The sequence below is a fragment of the Nothoprocta perdicaria genome, unplaced genomic scaffold, assembly GCF_003342845.1.
Source record: "Nothoprocta perdicaria isolate Ctin4 unplaced genomic scaffold, notPer1 scaffold_26, whole genome shotgun sequence".
NCBI classification, from domain to species: domain Eukaryota; kingdom Metazoa; phylum Chordata; class Aves; order Tinamiformes; family Tinamidae; genus Nothoprocta; species Nothoprocta perdicaria.
In genome coordinates, this window is record NW_020455488.1 from 5,514,994 (window position 1) to 5,536,651 (window position 21,658).

A 21,658-nucleotide genomic window follows, 5' to 3' on the forward strand; every position below is an offset into this window, starting at 1 on the left:
TGGAGGGGCGATATAAAGTCGAAACCTAATCAGTTTCCATTGAATTAGAAATGAACTCAGCATGTTTGATATTCTCTGTTGGTGATCCCTGTGATTACAGCTGGGCTTCACCCCTTTTCTGCTTTTCTCTGCCTCTTGGAAGGAAGGATTTAGTACGTCCTCCTTCCTTCCCTCTCATTCTCCTTCARTCTTGCTCTATGTAGATGCTTTTGATTTTCTTTTCCTAGGTCATTTCTCTGCTTCAAGATTTCACTCCAGTTTTACGAGATCACTTGAYGCTGGCATGGGAGAAGTTGCCCTTTTTGTACCCTGATGGGGGAAGTTCTCTGAGCGGTGCTGCCAGCACGTYGGAAAGCAGAAATGAGGAGAGCCTCTTCCAAATCCTCCTGCAATGTCAGGGGAACCCCAACCCTTCCTGTTACCTTTTGACTGAAGGAATGAGGCAGCATTCTCCCTTTCTCAGTGTATTAGCAGCGTGTTTTCAAGTGAGTATTACTTGCCTTTATTATTCATACTTCCAGAAGATATTTTTATTGCACGTAATTATGTGAAATGATAGATATGTAGGCTGTATTCATCAGGTTTTTTTTTCAGTTCTGATAGTAATTGTTGTGATTAGGATGACATACTTGGCTGAGTGATATTTAATGAAGTGACATTGGTCTTTTGGTTGTTATAAAGCCATTGTCTGTGTCTACTCGGCAGGATGCCAACATTATCCATTGCCTTTGTGTTTGGATAATTACTACTGTGGATAATGTTACCAGAGCTGAAGCCACAAACCATGTTCAGAGCTCAGTAGAAAATCATGAATGGGATCTTGATGACCTCTCACTTATCTGGAAGGTGCTTTTAAGAAAGGAAAAAAGCAGAACACTTATAAATGGCTTCCAGCTCTTTTTAAAGGTAAGGTCATGGCTTTTCAGTAGCCCCTTCGCTGTATCTCAAGTCTTCGTAGGGGAGGAGGTTGCCTATAGATTCTCCTACTGTCTTGCTGTTTTCAGACAGTCTAGTTTGGGTAAATCCATGAGAGGTCCTGGCYAAATAAGAACATTTTGAGTGGAAGTTCCTGTAGCTGTTACAAACTTGCAAATAAATAAAAACTTCCTTGCTCTGGCACTGAGGAACCCATTGGTATTCCTTTATTGGTGAGCCCTCAGAGAAGAATTACAGCCTGTTTTTATATTTTAAAGGATTCCCCTTTACTCTATATCCTGGACATGTATGAACTATGTATGAACTTCAAAAAATACACTGAAGCTAAAACAAAACTGGACATGTTTCAGACAAGTCTCATGGAAGTAAGTAGAATTCATTTTCTGTAAATGGCTTTGCCTGGGTCTTATCATTTGAATATGATAATTACTTAATGTCATATATGAAAATAATGGAAAAGCTTCAAATTGTCAAGGAGCTAATTTGTGAAGTATCTGGTTTCAGCACATTCTTTTTCTTTCTGGCAATGGGTGGAAAATATTTTTGACCCCGTGATCAATACTTATGTTGTGTTTTTTAAGTCGTTTTAAGAGGTGTGGGCAGACTGAAATGCATGTTGCCCTCACATTTTTGTGAGCAGTTCCCTTTGAGGGGTGGTGCTGACTCTAGCAGGAGCACTGAGCTATTGCAGTGAGTAAATGTGAGATATTCTCTGTTGTGCACTGACTAGAGCAAATGAATATTGTGCTGCTAAACTAGTGACTTACCAAGACTGCCTATTTGAGATAAACAATTAAAACAGGCCAATTAAAACACCAGTTGGGCAGCTGATTTTAGCAGACCCGAGGCAGCTCCCTGCTCTCTTCATCGTTTKTCACATGCAGATATTTTCAGAAATTGTTTGAGTTCGTTCCTTTCCATCACCATTTCCTACTTCCCCAAGGGTGCTGGTAACTAGCACTCCATGGCACGTGCATTTGGCTGTTTTCCTTCCTGCAGCTCTGACTAGCCCAGTGGCCCTGTGTGCCTTTGAGATACCTAGWGGATACGATTATAAAATACACAGCTGTTAATCAAACAGTTTCTTTTACTGCCCATTTCCCATCCTCCTTTCATCTCCTGGCTTTCATCTCCTCCATGGTTGTCACTGGAAATCAGTGRTTAGTTACYCTAGTTAGTGCCAGTCATAACCCTRGGGTTACTCATAAAATCTCCTGCRTTCAGATGAAAGGTGAGTACAAACATCAGTGATGGATCAGTGCCCCCTTGGACATGCCCTTCATATGTTTGATGCAGTTCTGGTTTCCAGTGTGATTTCACCAAAATGAATAGAAATTAACACTTACATTTGCTGAGAAGTATGCTGGCAAAAATCAGCACCATTGGAGATCATTAAAAGTCTTTTCATACACACAGCTTAAAACCGCAGAGGARCAAACACCTCCTCAGTTACCTGTGCAGTGGCTGGAGTCGCAAGCGTCGTTTCTCCTGGAACTGATGGTGCAGCAGTGCAGAACAGAGTATGAATTAGGAAAAATCTTACAGCTCTTTGCTGCAGCAGGTGATCTTCTATTTGACGGTAAATACCAAGTCCTCTACTTTATGATCCTATGGCTTCAACTTAATAACCACCTAAAATGTTTTTGGARCAATTAAAGTATTTACTTTMAGTCTATTCGGAGTATTTTATTCTTGTGTAGGAATATACATAATGAAAATTAGCCCTTACGGTAATTGCTGTGAGGAAAGGTAATTGCATGTCATTTTGTTTGGAGAACAGTTAAGTGCAAGTGTATATTGATAAGGAATGCACAGGCAATCTACAGAAGCTTTAGTTATAAGTTTAGAATATATTTGCAGTCCTGTGAAAGGTGGAGAATGTTAAATCTGCAGTTCTTCTCTGGCCAGGTTGCATGCTGAAATAGGTAACAGAATTTCCTTGGGTTTAAAACTTGTTCCTACTATTTTAAAACAGGCCCTTACGTGAAGAAACTGTGTGCACTTAGTGAGACCCTGCAGGATTCGTCCATCTCCATTAATCGCTCCATCCTAACGGGTTACAGTGCAGAGAGGTTTCAGAATGAGTGCAGATCCATTCTGGGGCAGCTGCAGGACAAAGGAATGTTCTCGCTGGCTCGCAAGGTAGCAGAACTGGCCGAGYTGCCCGTGGACAACGTGGTGACCCAGGAGGTACAGTATAGTCAAATGGTGATATTAATTTTGCTGTTGCTGGCAGTACTAAGAACGTTGTTTCTCAGCCTTAAAAAAAAAAAAAAGGTCTTCTAAAACACTTACTAATGGAAATGCAAATGCAGAAAAAATGCCTGCAAATGCTGTGTTTGAGAGGATGGTGGAGCTCTCTTTATTCTCCTGCAGTTTTTATTTTGTGTACAACCAGGGATTTTGGTGAGAAGAGCAGATGGATTTGCGACATATTGGAGTACTCGATCTGAGTTGTTTTTGTTAATATTGAGTCCATTCATTGTGTTTTGTGTTTTTTTTTTTTTAATATTGTTATTTAACTCTTCTATGAATTTTGCAGGTTCTAAGAGATCTACACCTGTTAAGAAACACTGGACAGTGGCATCAAAACCACACAAGAGTTGAGTTCTGGAAAAAATGCAATGACAGCTTCGTGAAAAATTCCATCTCCAGCAAAGCGGCATCKGATTTCTTTCTAGATCAGGCAAATACAGTGGTTGAAACTTCAGCTCATGAGAAGATGAACGCAGTTATGGAGAAACATCTGCTGCTTACCCTGGCTGGCCATTGGCTTGCCAAGAGTGACTCAGTGTCACTGGATAAATTAGAAGAAATAGAGAAGCAGATCTGGATTTGTCGCATCGCCCAACAAACCTTATCCACCTATGAAGGGGCAGACAAATCCGGGTTTTCCTGCCATGTTTTAGTGAATGGGGATCTTACCTTTGATAGCTTGGCTAAGGAGTTCTGTTTCTCCAAGCTGCCCGCTCTGAACACTCCAAAATACTTAAATCTGGAGGGCTTTTTGTTCAGCGACGCGCGGCAGAGCCTGGCTCGCGAGGAGTCGTCATCGCTGCGGCTCCTCCTGGGGCGCCTGCTGGACCAGGGCAGGGTGCACGAGGCCAGCCGAGCCTGCCACTATTTCCAGTTCCACGACAGGGATGTCTCGCTGGTGCTGCACTGCAGAGCCCTGGCCTCGGGGGAGGCTGCTCTCCACCACTTGCACCCGGATATTCAGGCCCTCCTCGCGGCGAGAGAGACGGCGGGCGAGGGCCGCTCGCCTCAGCCCGGCCGGGTCCCGAGCAGTGAGTAGCGCTCCGCACCTCAGCCCCTTGGCCTGCTGCCCCTGCCAGGGCCCACCACGGTCCTGCTTTTTCATTAGAGGTGTCTTAGTGTTGTTTTGCCAGAAGCCTCTGCAGGAGATGGGGTCTTCCAGGCAGTACGTTATGTAATTGGTTCCCGAGTCCTCTCCTGAACGGAAACTGAAGCTTYATGACAGACCTTGGTCGTATGTGCTACAAGTAGAGAGTTTCTATATACAATTTTTTAATCTCTTAAACATTGCCTTTTTTTGTGGATCACAGTTTAGTTCAGGTAGAGTAGCATTATGGTCCTGCTTTTGGAATACATACTGTACTAAATCTTGAACGTCCTCCTGGAGCTGAAACTTGGAAATATTGCAGTGTTTCTCTATACATACAGTCTTGGTACATACATTATAATGATTTTATTATATTGGCCATTTATTATAATGGCCCGTGACGCCCGGGTGTTCGGCCGCCCTCGGTCCTTGGTCCATATTGTCCTAGGTGGAGGGAGAGGCGCTGCCCTGCAGCTCCATCCTCCACCTTCCACCCGTGTTTGAAGCATTAACCCTTTGCATCTGTGGGCTGCCACACGGGTGTGCTGGCAAACAGAAATAGAGCGAGTAAAGGAAGCCTAAGCCTTCAGGAATGTTGCTGGATGCTTATACTTGCTCTCCTGTTCTTAGAAATTTAKCATTTGGATATTATTACAACTCTTTTGGAATATCGATCTTCTGTCTTACTGYTTACATGCTAAAACTTAACCAAAAGAACAAAAAAATCACAGCTACTGTGAGTTARTATTGAAGGACTGAGAAACTATTACATATTTGCTACAGGTCTGTGGGGCCTTTCTTCAGGTATAAGGCCTAGTGTTATTATCTGTTTATCAGAGGCATTTGCTGTGTTTCTGTTTCTAGCATCGAGCCTAGAAGAGTGGACGCACCTCGTGGCTCCCAGCGCGGACGATGGAGTTGTTGTGAGGCTGCAGGCTCTCGCGGACGCCTGTGTGCACGGGAGGAGCTACTGCAGGCAGGTTCTGTGCCTCTACGAGCTCTCCAAGGTGCGTGACTGGGAGCACGGCAGCAGGAGGGCACAGCCTGCGCAGGAGAGCGGCCGGGAAGGCCTTTGGGAATACGTAGCAGCTATATGCTGTGTATGCTGTAGTGTGTTACAGCACGTTAGCTGTGTGGGCTGATCCAGGGCCTCACCGGTACGCCTCCCAAATACAGCAGGGGCAAACGTTTTAGGAGAGGATCTCCTAAAAAGATTTTGGAAAAAAGGTGTCTGTTGCACTGGGAGTTTGTGATATGTGGAGAGGAGGAAGAGCAACATGGTCAGTGCTTGAAACAGTCATGTGATAAAACASAGCTCTTGGCTTGGAAGGAAATACAGAATCCCCTCCTGCTTTTAGCCTTTTTAAGTGTTAAGGTTAATACTTCCTTTGAGAGGGCATCTCTGTCTGGGCCAGCAGCTCAGGCAGTGCTAACCTTCRGAGAGTAACTGTGGATGTTGGCTTGAGCTGCAGGCATCGAGGCTAAACAGACGGGTGAAGGTGCCGTTAGCTGGTGTAAGGACGGGTTATATTTTCTTAAAAAGAGAAAAAAGAGCTTTATCTCTTTCTCCCTCACTCCCCTCTTAMATGATCAGTAAGACATTGTCCCTCTGGCCAGGATATGCTCTGTCCCTGGAATTCCGGCCGCGCGGCTTCATGTGAACGTGTTTCTTAGGAACTGAACTGCTCCTACAGCGAGGTGTCCGCTCGCGACCCGGAGACGGTGCTGCGAGCCATCCTGGCCTCCCGGCAGCCCGAGAGGTGCAGGAAGGCCCAGGCCTTCATCAGCACGCAGGGGCTGCCGCCCGCCGCCGTGGCCGCGCTCGTGGCCGACGAGATCGTGCAGGAGCTGCTGGGCTCGGCGCAGGGCACAGGTAGGGAAGGGGCCTCCTCCGACCTTTCAGCTGCTTGCRCTTTGCAAACGTGGTTTGTGTGGCTGAAACACGCACGGGATTTGTGTGGCTGAAACGTGATTTGTGTGTCTGCCCTTGCTCTGAGGATATTTGGGGACAAGTTGGCATAGTTAATGTTTGAGCAGCATTGTAAAGCCTTATACAAATATCTATTTTTACTTGCTTATTTTGTTCAATATAGTATTGCTGTGGTTAAAAGTTTACTTTTTTTATGAATGTAAATTTAGTGCTATAAAATGAGTGGTTTGTTTTTATTTTGGTCATTTTCAACCCCACGTGAYCTGACTTGGAAAGATTCCTGTTAACTCCTCTGTAAAAATCACAGCCCAGAGACTTTCTGCCAAGAAAGTTCACTGCAAGGAGAGCTGCTCCTCCAAGCAGTGCGGATCCCCGGGGAGGGCCTCTGCCCTTGAGCGAGCGGCTGTCCTGCCACAGCCGCAGCGACGTTCCCTGCGGATCAGGGGCCGGCGCTGCCGCTTTGGGGAGCCTCTTCAGAAGGCTGGGCTGACTAACCCGGCAGGAAAAGGGCGTTTCTGCTGAGCTCGTGACTCGGGTTGGCTCGTGSAGGAGCGTGAGTGTCAGAGCCACCGCGAGGCACCGACGGGACTCGTGCTGTGTGAGGGAGAGGAGGCAGCTTCTCTTTGCAGCTGCCCCAGCCTGTTGGGTTTGTGAAATCAGAGCCCTCGCTGCAGGAACAACGCTCTGTTCAGGGCATTGCACTGGACTGAATTGGCAAGAAACAGTTTCTGATCCTTTAATTAAACCAGTAGCATCAAAAGTGTCTTTTAAGTGCTAGGTCAGTCTGCAGACTGAGATTATGTTGTTTTTATCTTATTTTTTTCCTGCTAATGTATCTCCCATCTCCTGCCCAACAAGCACTTGTGACGGAGCTCTCTCTGTGCACACAGGGCAGAAACAGGCTTGGAACCCTGCAGGGGAGAGTCAGGCCTTCCTGCAGCTGGCCAAGCTCTGCAAGGATCATACCTTGGTTGGCATGAAGTTGCTGGATAAAATATCTGCTGTGCCRCGTGGGGAGCTGTCGTGCAGTAAGTAAATGGCAGATAACACCCCATGCAGCTAGTGCTTTATTGATGGTGATATCACTGGTTTAAAATCACGCAGAAAGCATCTATTGGGAAGCATCTGTTACTGATCTCAAGCTTGAGTTGGTATTGCTTAAATAGATCTGAATTTATGCACAAGAAATGATCATGCTGTTTAAGGGGTAGATTAGTATATTTTTCATATCAAATGTAAGTTGTTCTGTATTAATAGCTGGAAAATATCAGTGAGTTACCTGAACCTCTATAGTTCCACRTTACCAAAGGAGAGCACTGTGGCTTTCTTCATGTTAGCCATGGTTGGACACTGCTTTCTTTATCCATTGTTAAATTAACTTGCTGCATCTTTGCTTTCTGAACTCCCTTGTGTGCTTTATATTATCACGGAGAGGTAAATACGTTTACAAACTGCAGCCAGGGTGTTTTTGGCAGCTCATCAACGAGCAACGTTGGGGAGTAACAAGTGGTATTGGGATACTGTAACCCGTCTCTGGAGTCTGTGTGTTATTTTACAATAGTTTTACACATAATCAGTTTATTTTGAAATCAGTTGTTTGGTTTTCTGAATTTTAGCATATTCTTTTCAAAATCTGCCTTTAAGTAGGTTATGTGCCAGTTCATATACTACTTTTTTAATAAGTGAACTGCATGGTGCTGAGAGTATGATCTGGAGCTCCACTGTCACGATTCCTTTCAAGTATTAGATTGGGCCTTTCGCAGAAAATGGAATATATTGTAATTTATTGCTTTAATTAATTGGAATCTAATTTTTTTTTTCAAACCCCTATCTGAAGCTTGTGGCCTTTTATAAGCAGGGAGCTGTGGTAGTGGAGTGCTGATATATTTATTATGCATTTATCCCTCAGCCCTTGGCAAAGGGATTCAGTTTCTGTGTGTTGAATAAAACAACATTTCAGAGAATGATGGAAAAGAAAACTTTCCCACAGATGAAGAAGTCAGGCTGAGCATGCGCTGTTACAGGAGCCGTTGCTGTAATTCCACAGGGCATAGCTGTAAAAGCTCCGCTTCGTTACCCAGTTGTGCTTCTAGATGGGGTCAGTTCTGCAGCGAGACAGATCATGATGATGATGATGATAGTGATAACGATGAACTTTGTCAGGTTATTAACGGAGGCAGGTGAGGTCTTGTGCTGTTCAGTTACAGAGCTGCTGATTGTGGCCCACAACTGCTTCAGCCTGACGTGCCACATGGAGGGCATCACGCGAGTGCTGCGGGCCGCGCGGCTGCTCACGGAGCAGCTCCTGGCGCCGCGGGACGAGTACGGGCTGCTGGTGCGTGTCGGGCTGCCCTCCGCCGGGGAAGGGGGCTGCGCGGGAAGGGCRCGGGTCTGCCTCCCGCCCCCCTCTCCCGCGGATGTTCCCCCAGGTTCGTCTGCTGACCGGCATCGGCCGCTACACCGAGATGAGCTACGTGTTCGAGCTGCTGCACGAGAAGCACTACTTCGAGGTGCTCATGAGGAAGAAGCTGGACACGGTGCGTGAGGGGCTGCTGCCTCCGCACCGGCAGCGGCAGCTCCTCGCACCGCGAGCAGGAATCCCCTGGAGATTCTCATCGCTGACGCRGACAGGGTGGTTTCCCAGTAACGAACCCAGGCTGGGTTTTCTTCTGGTTTTGCTTGAGCCTGTGTGTTCTAGTGCATTTGGGTAGTGCAGCGAGATCAGCACTGACAGCTTGAGCTCTGGGCTGGCACGTGCAGGTTTCATGGCCTATTTTGGTTCCACTTYCAGTTATTTTAGGATTTTTCCAGCATTTTTAGAAATTATAAAATAGCAAATATTTATAATTTTCTTGCCACATAAGTAATTTTGATAGTTTAGTGTAAATTAAATATATAGCTACTGGGTCATCTTATTTGACATAATGTAATCCCCAGCTATATTGCCAATTATAATACTCCCATTATGTTTAAAAATAATGTGAAGGAACCTCAAGTAGTGTAACAATCACTTTTGGAAAATTGAGCCAGAATAGATTTGCTTGTGAGCAGTGAAATATGAATAAAAGACAGACTCTTAACCTYTAATCTGGTATTGTCTCGGACCAGAGCGGGACCCTGAAGACGGCTCTGCTGGACTACATCAAGCGCTGCCGCCCCGGAGACAGCGAGAAGCACAACATGATAGCCCTTTGCTTCAGCATGTGTCGGGAAATAGGAGAGAACCACGAGGCTGCCGCTCGCACTCAGCTGAAACTCATCGAATCCCAGCCGTGGGGTGAGTGGGAGCTGCAGGAACAAGAAATACAAGTTCATTTGTGCCTTTTGTAATGTAGCAGGTTGCTGCTGTGCTGTTGTCAGCACAACGCTGCTGCTTTCTGAAGTGTGAAATTATCCTTTTATGTCRCACATCATGTTACTGTGTGAGGAGGAAGCTGTGATGGGAAAGTGCAGTTCTGATGGACTGTGGTGCGGTCCTGGTGACATCGATTACACTTCCAGTGGCTGGAAGGAACGAGTGGTCCTGGGATTGGAGCTAGGCAAGATGCATTTCTGAGCTTAGCTGGTAATAGTGCTTGTATCTGCTGCAAGTGAATGATTTGCATTTCTTTGCAGTTCCTCAGTCACTTGATTAAGGTTCTTGCAGTAGCTTTGCTCCGTAAARGAGCAGGTATCGCTGCTGCTTCCCCTTTGTTCACAGCTTTTATGTACAAGAAACCAGTTTAGTCTCTTGCTGCTTTCTGAACAATAGTAGCTACTGACTTAGTAGCAGCAAGTATTTGTGTAGCTTATTTTGTCCTGTGTATAAACGACACTTCTTTGACTTAAGTTTTTGTTTTTCAGAGGAGTCTCTTCAAGATGTGGCAAATTTAAAGAAGCTGCTGATGAAAGCCCTGACTCTCTTTATTGATGCAGCAGAAAGTTATTCTAAGGTAAAATGAGAYGGAATGACTTCTGTATAGCCCTGGGAGCCCACAAAGACTGGAGCGAACCGGGAGAGCAAACAAAGCTGCTCTAAGGGCTTCTGCAGAATCCAACCCGGTGGAAGCCGAGCTGAAGAATCTCTCGTGCTCCCGCAGTTCCACAGGATCCCAGCGTCCCAGTTATATCAGAGCTGTCTGTGGCTGCTCCCTGGTCAGTCTTTAGCATTAGCAATTACATGTAGGTCCCCTAATCTTAAACAGAAGCAATCACAAGCTTAAATGCTTTACTCAAGATAAACAAGAATAGAGCAGTATAAAGAGAGCTGAGAGACTTCGTATTAAACTCCTGCAGATATCAATGTTAGCACGTGTTGTGATCTGAACGATGAAATGGGAGACAACTTGGAAGCCTGCAGTGTTGCTCTCGGGAATACTTCTTGCTTTCTTATCGAAAACATCCTTCTAAAAGTTGGGTTTGTCTTTATTCAACAGGACTCGTGTGTCCGCCAGGCGTTACGCTGCAAGCGGCTGACAAGGCTGATAACCCTGCAGCTGCATTTCCTGAACACCAGCCAGAGCAGCATGCTGATTAACCTGAGCAGGCAGGACGTGATGGGCTGCGTCCTGTCCTTGCCCCGCTTCTACCAGGTGCGGAGGGAGGCTGGAGGCCGCGGGCGCGAGGCCACGCGGTGCCCGGAGCCGCCGTCCCCGTCCCCGTGGCGGCTCCGAGGGTCCCTGCCAGGGCCGGTCCTGGGCCCTCGCGCCGCGCTCAACCCACCTTCCCAGCCCTCACCTGCCTTACACTGATGGCTTCAGTTCGCCAACTTGAAAATAAACAAAACACCCTTTTTTAGAGAGAGCAAATGGCATTATGACATCCTAATGGCAGTGTCTTTAACAGGATACTGCATTTCACTGATTCTATAGACCTTGGACTCACTATCTTGGGTTGTGTGACAGCCACCCTTCCCCTTCTGTTACTTCCAACGTGTGTGTGTGTGTGTGTATAAATATGTGTGTGTGTGTGTGTGTGTATAAATATGTGTGTGTGTGTGTGTGTGTATAAATATGTGTGTGTGTGTGTGTGTGTATTTAAAACAAGGTGAAGAACTACCCCGTTGTTATTTGTTACTATGCACTCCTGCTGCCTACAGTCTTTAACTGTAGGAATGTGTCTGTGCAAGAACAAACTCTTCCTGGTCAGTCATTTCTCCTCTCCCCGTAGGCGGCTATCGTGGCTGAGGCTTACGACTTTGCTCCAGATTGGGCTGAAGTTCTGTATCAACAAGTGATCACTAAGGGTGACTTCAATTACTTAGAAGAATTTAAACAGCAGAGGCTGCTCAAGCCTGGCATATTTGAGGAGATTGCRAAGAAGTAAGTAGTTCTTTAGTCAACTGGGGGCATTTGTTTTCTRTGGTTGACTTCAGAGGAGCAAATTACATGTTAAACATATGTGAATCTATTTAGTACTGTTGGAAACCTTTTCTGTGATAAAGCCAAGTATAGCGGTAGCTGAGGTTTATGTTCGTTTTCTTTTTAAGCATTTTTGTGGAAAAGCACTAGCTCTGTCATCTTTATTGTATGGGGTAAATAGGGTACTTTAAGGCTGAGAGATGAGATCAAAAACATTTTTTTTCAAAATAAATGAGAACAAAAGAGCCAGGAAAATAATTTGTGTGCTGAACACAAAGACAACCCTGTCTTTTCAGCAGTAGAGGTAGTTCTTCTACCACGCTTGTCAGATAATYGTTTTCCGTAAAGTTCTTCTCCTGTTTGACTTGGAGGTCCAATTCTTTTCAGAGTTAAACAACACCCACCCACTGAGGCCGCTCTGAAAAACCTGCGGAAGCTGCTTCCTTACTGCGAGGACGTCGCCACCTGCTACCGCCTGGCCTACGAGCACAAGCTCTACGACGTGGTCAACGCGCTCCTGCGGGACGCGCAGACCAGCTGCTGTCTCAACGACCTGCTCGCGAACTAGCTCGCTCGCGGGGCACCTGCACAAGCCCTAGGGACCACGGGTGCTGCTCGTGCGTGCTGGAGGCGCTGGCCCGGGGGCGACCCAGAGCTCTTTTGTACAATAAATCCTCCCCTTTGTAAAATACTTGACTAACAGCCTGGTACAGGTACTGTGGCCGGGGTGGGGGGAGCTTAAGAGCTCAACAAGGGTGCAGTTGATGGATTTCCATAGCAACTCTAGCCAAACAAGCAAAAATTAAGGTCGAAGGAGAATTTGCAGAATATCCAGACTGACGGTGAAGGATGATGAGGAGGTTCATTTGAAAACTGCAGATGCCTGGTAAGATATTCCACTTCTGAGAGTCCTTGATTATAGCTCTGTTACAGGTACAAGGTCTTAGCTCCTTCGATACACCTCTACTAAAACAGCCTGTGGGGTGAGGATTACACATGAAGAGGGCCCTGTGTTTAAAATGCACCCTTTAAGAGTAGCTAAACTCTCTCCCAGAGGCTTTTAGTACCAAGTGGTAGAAGGAGGGGTCGAGAAGCCCAAATGCTCTTGACAGGGCCCTGCACCCCCGTGCTGTCAGAACCAAACAGCTGAACAAACGGGAAATTCTGCACTTGGTGCAGCAGCTGCTCACACGGGTCTCAGAAGCTCCTGAAAAGCAGCAGCTCCAGCAGCAGGATGAAGGTCACTGGGTAAGTGACAGGCTTGTGGCAGCTCTGTCCCTTATTTACCACTCACCTCTGTAAAACCTTGTTCTGTGGGCACGCTGCTTTGGGCAAGAGGGTCTGGGGCTGCTCCCTGTCCACCCCATGGGCAGCTTGGCCTCGCGAGGGCCCTTTCGCTAGGAAGAACCAGCCCMAAGCCACGCGCGGTGAAGTCTTCACAATAGTGATTTTATTAAATTAGTTGCTTTATAAAACATTGCAGATGTCATAATTGTTAACATAACAATTTGCCCAACTGTAGTAACTGCTGCAGTTTGCTAAGCAAGTTTTGTTTTTTTAAATGAAAGAAAAGGGCTGAGTYGTGAAAGATCTACCACAACCCCTGAAAACAAAAGGAAATCTGATTTTTTTTTTCTTTTTTACACTTAAACCAGGCAATTATAACTGTTAAAGAATACCCAACCCATACAGCTGCATTAGTAGAAATTTAGATGAATGGAAACTAAACTTTATACTCAAGACACAAGTCATTTTTCAAAGAAGGAACTATTTCCTTGTTCTGACCCCCCCAGAAGTGGTGTTTGGATGTCAGGCGTTCAGGTCCCGGGTAGCCCGAGTGCCATTTCCAGGTGCAGTATCCTCACGCTGAAGTTAGCGGTTCCCTTACAATATACTGAAATCCTCAAGCTCTAACTTAAGACAAAGCAATTTTAATACTAAGTGCACACCATGCCCTTGCTGCAAACTGCTTTTGTTCCTGAAACAAGTCATTCAAGGACGTACAGTTAAGGCCCTATCACTGAACGGTGCTGGTAATAACACTTTGCCTCGTCAAAATTCACTTCCAATTTAGTGGTTGTTGCCAGGAAGGCCCATAGCAACAGTTCCCATTATCAGCTCCATTTTTAACTGCGTGTTTCACAGCACGCAGGTTTCTTCATTTTAACCCCTGACCACGGAACAGCAATGCCAGTGCTTTAGCACCACGTGTCAAAGAGTTAAACCACCAGCACAAAGATACTGCAGTTTTGATTGTAGCATTTGGCAGAATTTAAAGGAAAAGAAGTTGTGCTACATGTTTAAGGGATTATGGGCAACAGAAAGACAGAGGAGGAGGAGAAGTGTCACATGAAGTCTTCAAACTCTTGTACGTATTCGCCATCGTAGCCGCCGTAATCAGCCAGGTCATCTTTCATAGTAGCCTTTAAACCACCTCCGGGCACAACCCCTTTTTTCTTCTTTTTGGCTTTACTCTGCTTGAATGCCAAGAAGAGCATGTTTACTTGCAGCCCCACGTGCAGGTGCCGCTGCTCCAGCCTGAGCCTAGTCCCAGTAAAGCTGCTGTACTGGTGAGTCCTGCTGCTCCCTGCAGCCCCACGTACCAGGGGCTGGCCCCCRGCCTCTCACTCATCCCACTTCCTCAAGGCTCGAAATGAGCAAAATCAGTTTTATTAATTGCAGACCCTAAGGCGTTTAATGTGGCTCTCATCACTGCCCCTGCAGTGACATTTCAGTTAGTTAAGTCTCAACAAACTTCACAGAACAAAGTTACCCATTTCAGGATAAGGTCTTGCCTACCGGATTTTTGTTGATGCAGGTTTCAGAAATTAGGCTAATAAATTTAGATTAAAAAGAGGAGAGTATAAAAACACAAACTACAAATACTTAAGTTGTTTCAGTAATCACAAGCCTAGGATCAATCTAACTCTAACTCTAGTCCATAGTGAAGTTTATGGCATGTACCAAACTCGACTCAGTGCAGTAACGCTGTCCGTGAGGTCTGCTTTGCACTGAAGCGATTCAGTCATCCTGCTGAATTAGAAACAGCAGCACAAACACCACATGCCACTGAAACTGGTAACTGAGAAGCTTCTCATTTTACATCCACAAGTTACTATTTATATTCAACAACACTCRGCCTTTTGTTTCCTAATAATCCTCCAGTTTAATGTAAAACAATGAAAAAGTCTGCATTTTCTGTGATGTTTTCTGCTCAATTTTGTTACTATCCAGTAAATCACTTAATCCCAAAGCACCTTGAGATTTTAGCACTGTGTTATTACATACATTTGTTTTGCATCCCAYGAACTAGCACTTTATTAAGCGCTTAATAAAGTTACCTTTAAAAAACTACTCTTATTTGTCTATGCCGTTATTGCTTGTTTAGCTTGCAAGGCTCTGTAAAAACTCCACTTATCTGCTATTCAAAATGCCACTAACATAGTTTGGCAAATATTTAAACTACTTCATCAATATCTGATATTAATATATATGTATATGATGTATAGCTAGAAATGAGGCTGACTTACATGTAAGCCTCTTTTACTTCAAGCATAAAATGGAAAAAAAGTTGGTATGTATAAATGTAGTTACTGTAAATTATTCAGGATTTTGCCTGTGGTTTCTAGATTTAATCAGCTCCCAATTACCACATCCATTTAAATATATTTAATACTAAAATCACATCCCAGTTAATAATTTTATCCACAGTTACTGCATATAACAATCAAAAGTTCAATTCAGTATTGGACCTATTTCTATTTTCTAGCACCACAGTGGCTTCTGCTGCTGCTTCTGAAAAATAAACTCTTACCTTTTCTTGTTTTTGTTTTTCACTGCATAGTACTGTCAAAGTATTTGTGATCTTTTTCAAATCATCAATTTCCACTGCATTAGAAGAAGAAAGATGAATCATGAATATTGCTCTTAGAAGTCAGTTAAATCATCTAACATGAAATTTCTCAAAAAAAGACAGAAATAAGCATTATTACTAAGTGCTGACCCTTGATTTAAATCAGTTTATTAGCAGAACGCAGACTAATCAGGCCCTTAGCTCACGATAATTAGCATTTGGGATGATCCATGGGAAGCAGCTTCAGCAGCCCAACCATCCCCACAGTTACAGGGCACTGAACAGTACTGAGTTACTGCTTCACCCTTCATGCACAGTCCAGGAAGAAAGGTCTCCAACAACTAATTATCCAAAAACAGGGAGGAAAAGCAAGGCAAGAGTGTTTAATCTAGTTTTATCTCTGCATACTTAGAATGCTGCATTCCAGAACAAGTTATTTGCAGTCCTGGAGYTGTATGAACCCTGTTTTACGGGTTCCTCTCAACTAAGCTACTCAACTTATTTGGCTCTAGGAGTTGCTTTTTTCCAGAAGAGAAGTGTGTAAAACTCAGATCACCAGGAAAATTCAAACTTTTACAMAGCATCTGCCCTAACTGACATGCTGAAAGAGCTCAAGCCTAGCACAAACACTAGCTGTAATAAAGCTTGTAGGGATGGAAGCAGTTACTAGTCAGTGGAACAGATCCTAGTACTTCATTTACTATAAGCTATATCGATTAAAGTGATTTAAAATCTGTGTAGCTGATTTTCAATTATGGCCCCATTACAATTTTGGCACTCTAGAAAGCTGTTCATTTAACTTACATGAAATACATACGTCTCGAACTAATGCTTCCAAAAAACTGGCATAATGCAATGATTTTTCATACTGTGTAATTTTCTCTTTTAGTAATTTGCCAAATTCCGTGAAGTCATCTTTCGAAGAGGGATTCATGGCATCTAGTCCACAAGTGTTATTTACACCTGCAARTRAAAACATAAAGCACTGAGGAAAACATTAGCTGAGATCCCTACAGATGACACCAGACAGGACAAGTAACCCCATTCACATCACTGCTAATGATGCCATCAAGGGCAGGCAGCAAAAACAGTGAAATTTGCCACTAGCTTCTGCAGCACAAAAAACTAACCAACACCCAGAGCTATTGATCTGTATTTAAGATACAGTCTAGCTGCAGAGCTTCGTGGGCTGAACCAGGTATTCTCTGGAGCTGTGTTCMCTTACAGAGCCTCTCTCCCCTTAGGAGGGATTCCTATCTTGAGCTCACCAGGACAAAGCTGAGTTCTCTAAGTCAGTCGGACACCTTTCCCCCCCGAGAGGTGCTCGTATTCTTTCTGAGCATTCACGCAGCAGTCTCTAACTGCTGCATACATTTAAACTAAAACACGCTGTCAGGTTTGAAGACTGCTGCTATAAATCAGTATCCCAAACAGTTTACCAAAGCCCAAACCCAGAATGATCTGCCTCAATCTAGCTCATTCTGGCCCAGGAAAGAAGTTTATGCCACCAACTGCCCCAGCCTTGTCCGCTCCTAGCGCCCCGCACYGAGGGCAGGAGCACTGGAAGCAAGACGAGGTGTCAGCCTCTATCTTTCTGCCAGAAGTGCCTATGTCTTTGGAAATGCCTTCAGTGCCTTTGGAACTGAATTCCAAAATAAAGGGTTTTTTTTTCCCTACCGAGAGATGTTAAGACCTCTAAGAAAAAAAACATATAGTCTAAAGAGGTGTTTTTGCAGTTCTTACCAGGCTATGCTTCCAGCAGTTTGGATTCAAGTTGCTGCTCATTCTCTGCAATACAGCCTGCAGGGAGTCTGCCAGTCCAACCCTATCTGTGGTTCCTGCGGGCTGTCCAGGTGTAACCCCACGCTGTATTTGGATGATACACTTCTGTGGTGCTACAACTGCCCTGACTCACTTGGCTCCAGTATAACACACTTACCAAATGTTTCTTTTGCTAACTCAAGGTCTGACTCCTCTTGTAATTTCTTTAGTCGTAGTTTCTCTTCTACCTGTTCTTCTGGTGTAAGTTCTTTATGCTCCTCCGGTGCCTCTAACTAAATTTAGAAAAGTATATATAGAGAACAGCATTTATATTTCTTGCCCCTGAGCATTACAAAAAATTGTTTCTTTTTTTCTTTCCCCAGTACCACTTAATTGGCACACTTCTGCAGGAAGTCAATATACCTCAAAAATGTACAAAGCTGAAAACTATCCTAAATAAGCGTAGCAATACTGTATTGTTTAATAAATAGCTCATTTGTAGAGAAATGGGAAGAAACAGTTAAGTTTCACAGCTACATGTTTTATCATGAGGTACAAACAAAGAAATAAAGATAAGCATTACTTCAACAATCCAGTTAAGTTAGGGACAGAGTTTATATCCACCAAATGCTATTAATACAAGATTTTAGTTTGTTTTACTAGACTGTTAAAAAAAAAAAAAATTCAAGGTCTTGCTCAACCTCAACAAAAAAATCAAGCCCACCCACTAAATTTATGACAGGTGGAAGAAAAAAAAAAGTACCCTTTTTTTAAGTTCCTCTTGCTTTTTCTTCTGTTGCTTTTCTTTTTCTTTTATTTTTTCTGCTATTTTCTTTTTTTCTGAAACCTTTGTTTCTGTAAGACATGGAACAATAAAGCACTTCAGAAGCTGTCTGATTTTTTCCCTGCAATTGTAAGGACACTGATCAAAGAACAAAACACAGTCAATTATCTGATCTGAACCCAGAAACAGTTAATCTAAACACATGCTTTGTGAAAAACAAAACCAATCCTATCTGGAAGCATTTTTGGTTCTTGAGATAACGCTCAAGACGAAGCCAATGTCTATTTTGCTGCTCATACCATGAAATGTATTCCTCAAACCTCACCTTGTTTTACCTCTGTCTCCTTTACTTCCTCCTCTTCCTCCTCATCATCCCAGTTATCCTACAAAATAAGTTTTAATTAAGATTCTTTTACGGATATTCTGTAGTTTTGTCGATAATGCATCCAAAAAACAGTAACTTCCAAGAAACCTCTTTAAATGCTCATGTATCTTACTCCTACTTCCTAACTTAACTCAAGTTGCGATGTAAGTTGTGATGTAAGGAGTTGACAAGGATGYTCCAGGACTAGTTATTACTGTGGAAAAGGGAAAAAAAAATAGAGTCCAAAGAATCCAAAAACTCAGGTGAATGGATAGAAAAGCAAGCTGGACAACAGGCGGAACAACATTCCCAGCAAAACGTATGAGACACTGTAATTCCTTTACTCCCGGCCGGCGTGCTGCTCCCACACGGAGACACGGGCTCCAAACGGACCGAGCTGCTCAGCAGAGCTTGGCAGATTTGACCTGTTCATGTCACTGCAGACTGTGCCAAGAGCAGCTCCGCGCTTCCCTGCGGACACTTACCTGGGCGAGGTTTATGGGAATATATATCCTTGTCCCAATGCCAGTCCAAATTGTACTGGCTGACCTCCATATGGGAATAAATGCTCTAGATGTGAGCTTACATGCCAAGCAGGACATACACGTCAGACAGAAAAGCCAAGAAATCTCTCAGGAATCTAATTTTAGTTAACCTGTTTCAACTCTGCTTGCAAGCATTACGGAGATCACGTTTGATAAGACCTGTGTAGCATAAAAGCCACATATTGTCACTACATCACTTCAGCTAAGTTTAAAAACACATGTTCTGCGTTTTGTGATTTCCACCTTGCACCTTAATAAAGCAAACAGCCATCCGAACTATTTATTAATTTCTAACAACTGCACAGAGTGTAGCAAGGACAGACACCTAGGAAGCCTCATTACTTGAGGGCAAGGTGCTGACCCAAGCAGGACACCCAAGGGCAGCTCGCCGAGGTAATTGGCGCTTGCAGGGGATGCGGCTTCCTTCCCCATTCCAGGCAGCTGACGTTCACAGCAGCAGCTTTGCTGGAGCACACGGCTAATTAAGAGGGCTACACCCATGGCTTCAAGAGCCGCTTTGATCACTGCTCTGTCAGCCTCGCTGCCTTGGTCTCTTCCCCGTCCATGAATGACACTAGCTTTTAAAATCAAGCTCCTAGGTGCCAAACCCGCCAAGGACGGAGGGAACTCGCTCCATTCCGTACTCACGGGGATGAGGGAAACTACTCTGTTTTCCTCCTGCATTTGAGAAACCTGAACGGGAGCCCCGGGGCCGGAGCTTCGCGCGATCGCACGCACGGCCCCTCCGAAGCCGAGCGTCACCGAGTGTGGAACTTAACGCAGCAGCYACTGCGGTGTCGGGCCGCGGGTGCCCCTGGGCACGGCGGGCGCCCGCCCGCTCAGCTGCTCTCTTGGGATTCCGCGTGTTCCGACTCCGCTCTCCAGCAAGGCTGGACCCCTTCCCGCTCTTCTCAAAGTCTTCTTTGTCTTAAGCAACAGGACACCATCGATATATATATTTTTTTAAACTAGGGAAATTCCAAAAAGATATCAATTTCTGTGGTTTATAAGTTTCAGTAAATTATCTTGGAGGAAAAAATCTCCTTTAGAGCCAGATCTGTCTTGATGCTAATTCCACAGAGAACAGGTTAATTCCAAAATATATCCACTAGCACTACTTAAAACTTCGCAGCATTTCAAAACTGCCCATTTATACATCCCTAACTTAAATAAGATTCCTGCAAACGTCTCCTATTCCATGTAAACAAAAGCTGGATGGGAGCAGCTGTCAGTCACAGCACCATGCGCTCCACCACGCGCACCTCCAATGTATGGGGATACACGTGCCAGAAAAACAGGGAACGGGATTCAAAATGACAGCTTCTCCCCTGTCCAGATTCCCCTTCACCGAGGCGAAGGCTCCGCGTCGGAGGCTGCTGCCACTGYGAGAACAGGCGCGTTTCCCAGTTTTGGCTTTGTCGAGGACAGGATCGCCCGGGAGGAAACGGAGGAAAATCCCTGGGCAGCAGGTCTGTCTCCAGGGACGCTTCTGAGTAACGTGAGAGTCACTTTGTTACGTATGAAGATGCTGACTTTAATCCCAAGCAGGTCAGAGTTTCCTAAATATAAATGTTACTGTAAATCCTTTATTGGGATTATTATAAGTTCAAAATAAGCTATAGATCTGAATACTAAAAAAAAATCATCAAGTGTGAAATACCAACCCGAAGAAAAACTACTGTATTTTAGGCCAYGTCATTTTTCCTGTGCATGTGCTTTCCGAAGGCTGACAGTGCTACACAAGGTCCCAGCATCTAAGTGACTCTCTCTCAAGCCTTACAATCTTTAGCGTTTACACAGGCAGTACAGAGTGAAGGAAACAGCTCTATTTGCTGTAGGGGCCCTGTCTGTCAGTGCAGCTCCAGTCCCAARGCCTCAACCCCTCAGGAAGAGGGAAGCAGCTACACTCTTCCTGCAYGCAGGAAAACCTTGCTCCTCTATGGAAGCAGCCCAACAAAGCCGGTGTCTTCAGGACACGACAGTTCATGGAAAGTTTCTTACTCTCCAACAAATCACGAAAAGCAAGGTTTGCTAAAAACAATTTGTGACAAAAAGAAACATACATAGGCAGGTAGGTGTGTATACATAGATAGGTAAAAATAAATGCCTAAGTATGTATTTTAAGCACAGCCTTTACAACTGCAGCCACCGCATACAGAAACCCCTTTACTCACCCTGCGTGGTGCAACACGACTGACACCTGTAAGTTTAATAACAGCCGCACACCCTATGGTTAAGACGCAAAATGGACTGCCTATGACTTACAGAGAAATCCYTGTTGATTTTTGTTTCCATACCGGTTCAGAAGAAGCATACGCACCCTAGGCTCCTAGGGCAGCCGTGCTGGTGCTTGGCAGGGGCTCTGGCCACACAGGCAGCGCCTGAACAGCACCAGCAGCAGGTCCGCGCGGCAGCAGCGCCGCTCCGCTGCGAGAGCCCCGCCGAGGGGGCAGGAGCCAGCGGGGCGCGCAGCCTCGTCCCCGCGGCACCTCCACGCAAGGCAGGCCGCTGCTCTCTGGGTACCCGCTTTCGTTGCTGGCAGGCACCCAACGCATCCCGGTGACGTCCCTGGCACCTATACGCACGCGGAGCACGCCGAGGCTCCTGCGGCCTCCGCCACGGGGTCAGCGGGACCGGGGGGAAGAGCAGGCGCCGCGGAAGGGGCCGCGCTGTCCCGCACGTGGCTCTGCGGGCAGGGCAGCGCTGTCAGCCAACGCCGCGGCCTCGCACGGCCGCGCGGGGCGAGGGCCCGGGCGCACCCGAGGGGCGGCCCGGGAGCGGCCGCGGCTCCCGGGGCTGGCGG

General features: G+C 45.4%; 2 protein-coding genes across 4 annotated transcripts in view; one reads left to right on the forward strand and one right to left on the reverse strand.

Moving 5' to 3' along the window:
* SPG11 (SPG11, spatacsin vesicle trafficking associated) overlaps positions 1-12,173 on the forward strand; it is a 29,272-nt gene extending 17,099 nt beyond the window's left edge. Inside the window, exons 24-39 of the mRNA XM_026040522.1 lie at positions 228-485; positions 706-906; positions 1,194-1,301; positions 2,353-2,515; positions 2,912-3,126; positions 3,479-4,223; positions 5,144-5,286; positions 5,954-6,152; positions 7,100-7,237; positions 8,411-8,544; positions 8,639-8,746; positions 9,318-9,486; positions 10,053-10,141; positions 10,625-10,780; positions 11,358-11,509; positions 11,936-12,173. Of these exons, the coding sequence (XP_025896307.1) occupies positions 228-485; positions 706-906; positions 1,194-1,301; positions 2,353-2,515; positions 2,912-3,126; positions 3,479-4,223; positions 5,144-5,286; positions 5,954-6,152; positions 7,100-7,237; positions 8,411-8,544; positions 8,639-8,746; positions 9,318-9,486; positions 10,053-10,141; positions 10,625-10,780; positions 11,358-11,509; positions 11,936-12,116 (3,159 nt within the window). The 3' untranslated portion in view covers positions 12,117-12,173. The remainder of the gene's footprint in view (positions 1-227; positions 486-705; positions 907-1,193; positions 1,302-2,352; positions 2,516-2,911; positions 3,127-3,478; positions 4,224-5,143; positions 5,287-5,953; positions 6,153-7,099; positions 7,238-8,410; positions 8,545-8,638; positions 8,747-9,317; positions 9,487-10,052; positions 10,142-10,624; positions 10,781-11,357; positions 11,510-11,935) is intronic.
* A 990-nt stretch (positions 12,174-13,163) lies between these two features.
* EIF3J (eukaryotic translation initiation factor 3 subunit J) overlaps positions 13,164-21,658 on the reverse strand; it is an 8,891-nt gene continuing 396 nt past the window's right edge. Inside the window, exons 3-8 of one of the 3 annotated variants that reach the window (XM_026040524.1) lie at positions 18,272-18,329; positions 17,926-18,017; positions 17,341-17,455; positions 16,206-16,364; positions 15,363-15,436; positions 13,164-14,022 (exon numbers count right to left, since the gene is read on the reverse strand). In XM_026040524.1, coding sequence (XP_025896309.1) covers positions 13,894-14,022; positions 15,363-15,436; positions 16,206-16,364; positions 17,341-17,455; positions 17,926-18,017; positions 18,272-18,329 — 627 coding nt within the window. In that variant the 3' untranslated portion in view covers positions 13,164-13,893. Of the gene's footprint in view, positions 14,026-14,520; positions 14,582-15,362; positions 15,437-16,205; positions 16,365-17,340; positions 17,456-17,925; positions 18,018-18,271; positions 18,330-21,658 lie in introns of those variants that run through there. The other 2 variants (XM_026040523.1, XM_026040526.1) reach the window with 2 other exon arrangements.